This window comes from Peromyscus californicus, unplaced genomic scaffold, assembly GCF_007827085.1.
Source record: "Peromyscus californicus insignis strain IS unplaced genomic scaffold, ASM782708v3 Scaffold_13__1_contigs__length_99412109, whole genome shotgun sequence".
NCBI lineage: Eukaryota > Metazoa > Chordata > Mammalia > Rodentia > Cricetidae > Peromyscus > Peromyscus californicus.
The window spans coordinates 7,210,001-7,219,114 of NW_026294424.1; the positions used below are offsets into that span (position 1 = coordinate 7,210,001).

Here is a 9,114-nt window from a genome sequence, read left to right on the forward strand (position 1 = left end):
GTCTCTGCCTCCTGAGTGCTGAGACTAAAGGCATGTACCACCACCCCCCCAACTCATTGTGTTTTTCTGAGCCAGTTATCTGCTTGCTCTATGAAGGACTCTAAGCCTATGCCCATGGTGCACATTCCAGGCCTGGCACCATTCTGGGTGCTCACTAGCCATTCAGGTGGCCGTTCCCTGGGTAGGTAGGTAGATAGAAGGATGGCTTGTTTGATAGTTGGTTAACTCATTGCTTGACTAGTTGTCCAGTTGATTAGCTAATTGGTTGTCTGACTAGCCAAGTAGCTAGTGATGTGTTAGAGAGTTGACTAGGCTGGCTGACTAGTTGACTGGCTTTGGATTTGGTTGATTGAGTGTCTGGCTAGCATTTTGGTAATGGATGTTTGGGTGGTTGCCTGGCATATTGGTCGACTGGCTGGTTGTTCTTCAGCTGAATTTTCATGGTCAGCTGGTTATTTGGATCACTGGCTCTTTGTGTGAATGTTTGGTAGCTGGAGAGAACAGTTGATTAGCTGTCTAGCTGGTTGGTCAGCGGGCTGATTGATTTTCTTTTTGGCTGACTTGGTAAGTTTGACTTTGGTGAGTTGGTGAATTGGGAGATTATTTGTTAACAGGCTGACCAGTTTGGAAGGCTTGTTAGCTTACTGGCTGGATGAGGAGGAGGTTGGTGACCAGCTCATTTGTGGGGTGGGTAGGTGGCTGATGAATGGCTGGTTAGTTGGCTATTTTCTTGGGTGACTGGGTCAGGGTCTGGGCTGGCCGGGTCCATCATGATTCTGTATCACTGGCTGTGTCTGTTATGGAAAAGTGGCCCTGTGGCTTGACTTCTTCCTGTTATTCTTCTTGTGTCCTTCCAGCCACCAAACTGTTCCCTGTGGGCTACAACCTCATGAAGCCATTCCTGAGTGAGGACACACGGAGGAAAATTGTGGTGTTGGGAAGTAAGTTGTTCCAGTGGCCCTGGCTCTATGCCTCACACATCAGCTTTAGAGTGATGTTGGTCTGTCATTCCTTCCAGCACTCAGCATGTACTTGCAGTCACAGGCTCCTTCTTCCCGCAGTAAGATGGAGCTCATCATGTAGGGCCAAGTCATCCCCTAAGCCTTATTCTCTGCCTTGGTCCTCGGGTGAGTTGGGAGTAAGGCATCCCTGACCCCTACCCCTGTAAGTTTCTGCTCTGTTGCTCCTCAGCCTTGGCTCTCTATGTGCCCTGGCTTCCCTTCTGCACTTGGACACCCAGTTCTTCTAACGGCAACTCAGGCTGAGGAGGAAAAGCAGGAGAAGTAGCCAAGATTCAGAGAAGGCAGTCGGACACAAAGGGTCTGGATAAGTGCAGAATGATGCATCCATTCACTGAATTCTGGGCAGCTGCAGAAGCTGTGCTGTGGCTGGATATTGCTTTATGTTGTTTTGTTTTGTTCTTTGAGGCAGGCTATCATGGAGCTCATGCTGGCTTCAGACTCACTAAATAGCCAAAGAGAACCTTGAACTCCTGATCCCCCTTCCTCTAGCTGATTACAAGAGTGCACCATCCTACCCAGAAATTCACAACTGAATAATGGCAAAAGAAATATTGCCAAGTGGAAAAAGAATGGAAGTAGATCAGAAAGCCATATGGTGAGCGGGGAAGGCTCACTTAGTGATGGCCTACCTTGAAGCATGGCAGACATGGTTTTCACCTCAGAATTCATGGTAAAAAGAAAAACCTGAGTGTGCTAGCACACACTTTGTAATCCCAGCACTGATGTGGAGATAGGAAGATCCCTAGGGCTCACTGGCCAGAAGCCTCGCCTGATTGGTGATCCCAGGCCAATGAGAGACTCATCTCAAAAAAAAAAAAAAAAAAAATCAAAGTAGATAGGCCCTGAAGAATGCTGCCATAGGTCACCCTCTGACCTCCATGAAGGTGCACATATGTACATGCATGTTGATGTGTACACACATGTGCACCTACACACCAGCCATAGGGAAAAAATGATTTGTTTTTCTAAAACTAAGTGTACTGGGTCAGAGTGATGGCTCAGCTGCCACCAGGCTGGTGACCTGAGTGCCACCCGGAACCCACACAGGCAAAGGAGAAAACTGACTCCCACAAGTCATCCTCTGACTACTACATGTGTGCTGTGATGTGTGACCCCTCCACACACAGAATAAATAAATAAATATGATTTTAAAAATAATAAAGCAAATGTGTACAAAACAAACAGGTCTTTAGAAGGAAATACAAACAGAGTAGATGATGTTTTTAAAGGTATTGTTTGTCTTTAACTGTTTTCTCAATTTTGCATATTACTATAAGTAAGAAAAACAACTTACTTTTATTTTTGTTTTGTTTTTTGAGACAGAGTGGCCTCAAGCTCACCATCTTCCTGCCTCAGTCTCATGAGTGCCTAGAGTACAATTGTATTCCATTGCCCTGACAAGAATTGCTTTTAATAGTAGCAGAAGTGGGTTGTGGGTATAGCTCAGTCAAGTACTTTCCCAGCACATACGAGGCCCTGAGTTCTATCCATGGCAAGGTAAAATAAGTAGATAGATAGATAGATAGATAGATAGATAGATAGATAAATAGATAGATAGATAGATAATTGATAGATAAATAGATAGATAGATGATAGATATTGATAGATAGACAGACAGATGATAGATGATTGGTAGATGATAGATGATTGATTGATAAATAGATTGATGATAGATAGATAGATAGATAGATAGATAGATAGATAGATAGATAGGATAAAATGAAGAAAACTAATTCTCAAGCATAAATCAGTGAGCCTGAGCTTAGAGGAAAACTATCTCCCATGCAGAACGTTCAGATCATCTAACTATGTGATCTAGAAATGGGGCTGGGAGTCTTATATTCCTCGATTTCTTTCTTCCCAATACCCCAGCTCCTACCTCTACCCAGTTTCACTATGAAGGAGAGCTTGATGGATGACAAGATAGCCTTGTGGGGAGGCACCAAATCCTGACACAGTATGAACCCACAAGTCTATGCCCTCTACTCCCCTTGGTGCCCCACAAGGCTCAGTACATTTGCCCCCAGCATTCCAGACATTGTGATATTTCCAACTAGAAAGAAGAAATATTCCACAGCTATAAGGGTTAATTTAGGTTAGCCACAGGGCTAGGGCCACAGCAATCCCCAGGACCCAGAACCCCCAGAGGTTCACATATGAATAACAGTAGTGGGCCTCATATCTGACGGTTGTGGTGATGAAAGGGACAGATGTCTCTCTAGACAGAGCTGCTCCCACCACAAGATCTGACTCACTGACTGGGTAATCTCAACAAGGTCCTGAACTCACAGGGCTTTGCAGTCCTCTTGAGACAATGAAGCAACTTTCAGCTTTACTACTCATGACTGGGAGACCTTCAAGAACGTCCAAGCCCAAAAGCCAAGGATAAACATGTTTCCATAGCAACTGGATGCTATGAAAGCCATTTCCTATAGCCCGAGGTCTAGGAGACCTGGAAGTTATCCCCGGCAGCCTAACTCCCAGAGAGCTAGCAGACACAAGTTCAGGGTATCCTGGCTGGTGTGGGGGCTGTTAGGTCCTTTCCACGTGTGATAACCACCATTCAATCTCCCTGCTCCCAGACAGCTGGAAGGAAGGTTTGCTGAAACTCATCAGTCCTGAGGAACTGCCTGCTCATTTTGGGGGAACTCTGACTGACCCAGATGGGAACCCCAAATGTTTGACCAAGGTATACAGAGCCTGAGGATAGGAAGGAGTTGGAGGAGTAGAGATGGGTTCCTTTCCCATCCACCTATTCATTCCACAAACATATCCAGATAGACCTCTGGGTATAGAGACCAGGTATTGAGCTGGGTGGGTCCAGCTTATTGGGACTTATGGGAGCTCCTGAGAAGATACACAGAGAAAGATGAAATAAGATTTGGAAATAAGCTGGAAGAAGAAGCTTCCAGGGGAAGTGCTGGCCCAGCCTAGAGAGCCAGGGAAGAATTCGGGGAAGGGGAGCAGAAATCTTCCCAGTGATGATAAGAGTGTCTCTGGCAAGAGAAATGACCCTAGATTCTGTTATAGATCAACTATGGTGGGGAGATCCCCAAGTCCATGTACGTGCGGGACCAGGTGAAGACTCAGTATGAACATTCAGTGCAGATCAGCCGTGGCTCCTCACACCAGGTGGAATATGAGATCCTGTTTCCAGGCTGTGTCCTCAGGTAGGGACAGACCATCGCTCCTCCCATGGCTGGGCCCCGACCCCTCAGGGACCAATCACACTGAGTAGCAACCCGACCTCTCCCAGGTGGCAGTTCTCATCTGATGGTGCGGACATTGGCTTTGGAATTTTCCTCAAGACCAAGATGGGGGAGAGGCAGAAAGCCGGGGAGATGACTGAGGTGCTAACCAGCCAGCGCTACAACGCCCACATGGTACCTGAGGACGGGAGCCTCACCTGCGCAGAGGCTGGTGTCTGTAAGTCCACCCCCGCCCCCGCTGTGCATGGGCTCTGAAGACAGCAGCCACCTTCCATGTGGTTTAAAGGATGAACATGGGCAGTGGTCCCTTTCCCCAGACAGATGCCAGGACCTACAGTCCAGATTAGAGCTTTCATTCACTCCCAAGCCACATTCATGAACACCTGGTATGTGCCAAGGATCAGAAACACTCGAGCCCTGAAGGATTGAGAGTGCTTGGGCCACAGGACATAAGCAAAGGATAATAGGGCAGGTTTTTCCCCATGAGGCCATGGGAAGTAAGCCAACGTATGCACAGCTTCAAAACTGAATGCCATGCTATCTCAGCTGCATGTCAGCCTCAGTATAGCTGCACAAGTGCAGAATTCTGACCTATCTGGGAAGGATTGTTCGTTGGGTCACCCGTGGTCTGAGGGCGAAGACCATTACCTCAGGCTTTGCCCAGCCCCCACTTTGTCCAAGAGGGCTAGGGAGCTTCTGTTGCTCTCAAGGTCTGTCTCATCATGTGAGCACGCAGATGTGAAAACAATGGGATGTAATTAACACCCACTGTTCTCACTGTCTGTTCATGCAACTAAAGCCTGGCTTGGATGAATGCCAGGAGGAGGTAATGTCAGTTCACAGGCTCTGCTCAGGGTGACAGGTCCCACGGGGAGGTGAAAGGTACAGTGGGGAGTTGCACCAGGTTGGCAAGCATGGCCAGTGGGAACTAATCTCCCATTTGTCTCCTAGATGTCCTGCGCTTTGACAATACCTACAGCTTTGTCCACGCCAAGAAGGTCAGCTTCACAGTTGAAGTGCTTCTCCCAGACGAGGGCATGCAGAAATACGATGAGGAGCTCACCCCTGTCTAGGCGGGTCCTCCACTTCTCAGAGACCCCAACCTCAGTTTTCTCTCTACTCCCCCTTTCATTACTAAAATCAATCATTAGTCCGGCTGACTATGTGACACCTGTGAGTAGAGAAAGAGAGAGCGAGGAGAAGATTTATCTGCTGTAATCGAATTTTAAAAGCATGAAAGGTTGGAGGGTATAAAGGTTGAGGAAGAGAAAGAAGCAAGAAGGAAGATGAGATATGGGTGTCACTGAGGCCCAAGAATAGGGAAATGACTCTACTTGACCTCATCTATCCTAAGACATTTGTGCTTGGCTTCCTCCCTGTGAGCTTCGAGCAACTTGAGCTGAAGATTAGGTGAATCCCTTTTACTTCCACTCACTATATAGTAGATGCTTAGTGTATTCCTGTAAGTCAAACGGAGGACCAGAAGGCAGGGAGCACGTGGCTCACAGGAGCCATAAGGAAGAGACCAGTCAGCAGATTTCAGCACCCCGGACAGAGCCACACTTGGTGAAGACCCAGGCCTTCCAACCTGACAGCGGTTTGTTCCCTTGGGAGTTTCAGACACAAAAGCTCCACACCCCTGGCAGGAGGCACCTGCTCCTGACTTTGCCTGACCCATCATTCCCATAAATACCTCCTTCCTTTTGAGCTCACAGCTCACATTTTAATCAATTAAAATAATTTTCCCCAAAGCAAAAGAAGTCACACCCTACTCCCTCTGCTGCTGGGCAAAACAATAACAACAACAGCTGTTGTTTGGTGAGGATCGTCACTGTTCCAAGCGCTTTACAAGTTTAGCTCACACCATCTTCACACCACCCCAATACACCTGATTAAAGCCGCTTTATGAATGAAGAAACTGGGCTCAGAGAGGCTAAACTAGCCACTCAATGTCACATAGTCTTAAGCGGCAGATCTAGGACCTGAGTTTTTTAGTTCTTTATTTAGTCAGAAGGCGTTGCTCTAAAGTGCACCATGATGCCCCCTCAAAAGGCCCTGCTCTGACAAGGAGATAAGGAATGGTTTGATTGTCCTGCATCTTTCAGCAGAGTGTACTGGGTATCCCAGCCTTCCAGTCCCTTTTTATAGACTTCCTGCCCCGTGCATGATACACAGACACTGGCTTGAATTCCTGGCTCCTGACCCAAATCTTGCCAAGAAATGATCAGTCCAGAGAATGAGAATGGACCAAAACCCAGGGGCCCTGCTGGTCCCAGGAGATGCACCGTGGGAATTGGCTGAACGCTGAGTGTGAAGCCTGACTCCCACCAAATTATTGTTATTCTGTGGAGGGGAGCAGAGTCGTGCACACACTTAAGGGCACAGGCTCTTATGCCCATCTTCTAGATGGGAACTGTCTTAGGGTTTCTATTGCTATGATGAAACACCATGACCAAAAGCAACTTGGGGGAAAAAGGGTTTATTTCACTCACAGTTCCACATAACAGTTCATCATCAAAAGCAGTGAGGACAGGAGCTCAGGCAGGGCAGGAACCTGGACACAGGACCTGATACAAAGGCCATGGAGGAGTGCTGCTTACTGGCTTGCTCCTCATGGCTTGCTCAGCCTGCTTTCTTACAGAACCCAGAACCACCATACCAGGATTGGCACCTCCCACCATGGGCTGGACCCTCCCCTACTGATCACTAATTGAGAAAATGCCTTACAGCCAGATCTTGTGATGGCATTTTCTCAATCGAGGCTCCCTCCTCTCAGATGACTCTGGATTGTGTCATGCTGACATAAGACTAGCCAGAACAGGAACTGAGCTTCCAACAGCACTGACCCCACTTTCTTCAGCCTGTGGATGGTAGAACTGGACCAGAGCCAAGGTGCTTTGACCTCCAGGTTCCTGAGTGACTTTCCAAACAGGATAAGACTCTTCTTTCCTGAGTAGGCAGGGGAGGGCAAAGTAACTGGAATCACAAAAGAGGGGAGGAAAGGGGAGGAAGAGAAAGCTGTCGGACTTTGAAAGAGTAAAAGGGTGATATTGGATGGTGATTAGAATGTATTCATTATCTAACATTAAAATCTAACTGAACATCCCATATCTTCTCAAAACTTTTGACTTGTTCCTTGGTAATTTCACACAGAAATACAGTGTGTTTAGATCATGTTCACTCCTCCTCCTCCCATTCCAGCTCCTTCCAGAATCCCCAACATACACATCCTCTCAACTTCATGTCTCCTTTTGTTTCTCTAACCCACTGAGTCCAGTTAGTGCCGTCCATATGCCCAGTGCTCACCGACAGGACTTCAGCCACGGCAGCATGGGCGACGGCCATGGGTCACACCGTCCAAGAAGATAACCTCTTTCTTCCAGAGGCCGTCAACTACCAATAGCTCTTCAGCTCTGTGGCAGGCCTCATGAGCCCCTTCCCTTTACATTCTGGAGTACTGTCTGATGGTGTGCTGGCAACTACAGCTACTGTGGGTTTATGAGTGCACTGACATCATTTCCCAGCAACCTTGCCCAGCCTCTGGCTCTTACAGACTTCCTGTGCCCTCTTCTGTGCCTTGCAGCTGAGGGAGTGACACAAATGTCCACAGTCACGTACTCCTGCACTTTATCAGTTGTGGATCTCTGTATTCACCACCATGTGCTGTGTAAAGAAGTTTCCCTGAGGAGGGTGAGCTGCATATGGCTAAATGGTTAAGTATCTAAAGGGCATTGTGATACTACATTCCTTTAGCAAAATAACAGTTCTGTGACCTCTCCAGCCACGGATCTTTGGTCAGGTTTACAGTACCAGGCACAGTTGACTCCTGCAGAATACACCTTAATTCCTGTTAGAACGCTGTTGGTTACCCCACTAAGATCCATGCCATTATTGCACCAGTGGGCATATCTTTCCAGGCTGCTCACTATTGTAGCTCACAGGGTTCACAACTGGGTAATAAGATTCTTGATGACTTTTCTATGCCGTCAGCCTGCACAGCATCTGCTGACACTGCGGAACCTAGCCATCAGGGAGGATGTTTCCAGGCCAATGCCAGCTTGATCTCTCCATGTTCTGTGATCAAAGTGTGTGGTGTCTTCAGCAGCTGAGTCTTACCTATTCTAGTAAGGTCTGTGTCTGTGGACCCCACACCAACACCATGACAAAAGGTGTCCCACACCTGGCACTGGCTTTTAAATTATCTACCGCTTCTGGGAGGAACATTCTGTGTAAGGAAATGTTAATGAAACTTTTTGAATACATGTATTTTTTAGGGAGTTTGTAAAACAGTAGTTTTTATATAGCTTTTCCTTTTTTTCATATTGCTTTTTCAAACATCCCTCTCCCTACAGCATCCTGTATTCTATCTGGCAAGCCTGTAATGAAGAATGAGGGAGAGAGGTGTGAGAGGGGCTGGAGAGATGGCTCAGAGGTCAAGAGCACTTCCTGATTCCCCAGGAAACCCCTGTTACTTCAGCTCCAGGGGATCCAGTGCCCTCTTCTGGCCTCTGTCAGCACTGCAGCTATGCGCTCGCACAGACAGATAATTTTTTAAAAGAAGTGAGAAGGATAAAAAGAATTGAGGAGAGAGAGCGAAAAAAGGAGTAAGTTCACCCAAAGAACACAGTGTGGCTGAGCCACGAGGATAGCCGGTCTGAAGCCAGTCTGGGCTACAAAGTAAGTCTCAGGCCATCCTGGACTACATGGCAAAATCCTATCAAGAGCCTTACCACATGAAGTGCTGGGTCTCTGGGGCCACTAGGAGCAGTTCACTAAGAGATGCTATCAACGACCAGTTGGATCAGCCAATACGGGAATATTGGTGCATGCTACCCCCTGGTGGAGGTTTTGAATGTTCCCGCAAACTAACCAGGGCTTGCCTG

General features: G+C 47.5%; 1 protein-coding gene across 1 annotated transcript in view; it reads left to right on the top strand.

The window, feature by feature from the left end:
* Sec14l3 (SEC14 like lipid binding 3) overlaps window positions 1-7,225 on the top strand; it is an 11,817-nt gene extending 4,592 nt beyond the window's left edge. Inside the window, exons 7-11 of the mRNA XM_052735868.1 lie at window positions 858-941; window positions 3,605-3,711; window positions 4,053-4,192; window positions 4,279-4,448; window positions 5,183-7,225. Coding sequence (XP_052591828.1) covers window positions 858-941; window positions 3,605-3,711; window positions 4,053-4,192; window positions 4,279-4,448; window positions 5,183-5,304 — 623 coding nt within the window. The 3' untranslated portion in view covers window positions 5,305-7,225. The remainder of the gene's footprint in view (window positions 1-857; window positions 942-3,604; window positions 3,712-4,052; window positions 4,193-4,278; window positions 4,449-5,182) is intronic.
* Window positions 7,226-9,114: the final 1,889 nt, after the last annotated feature.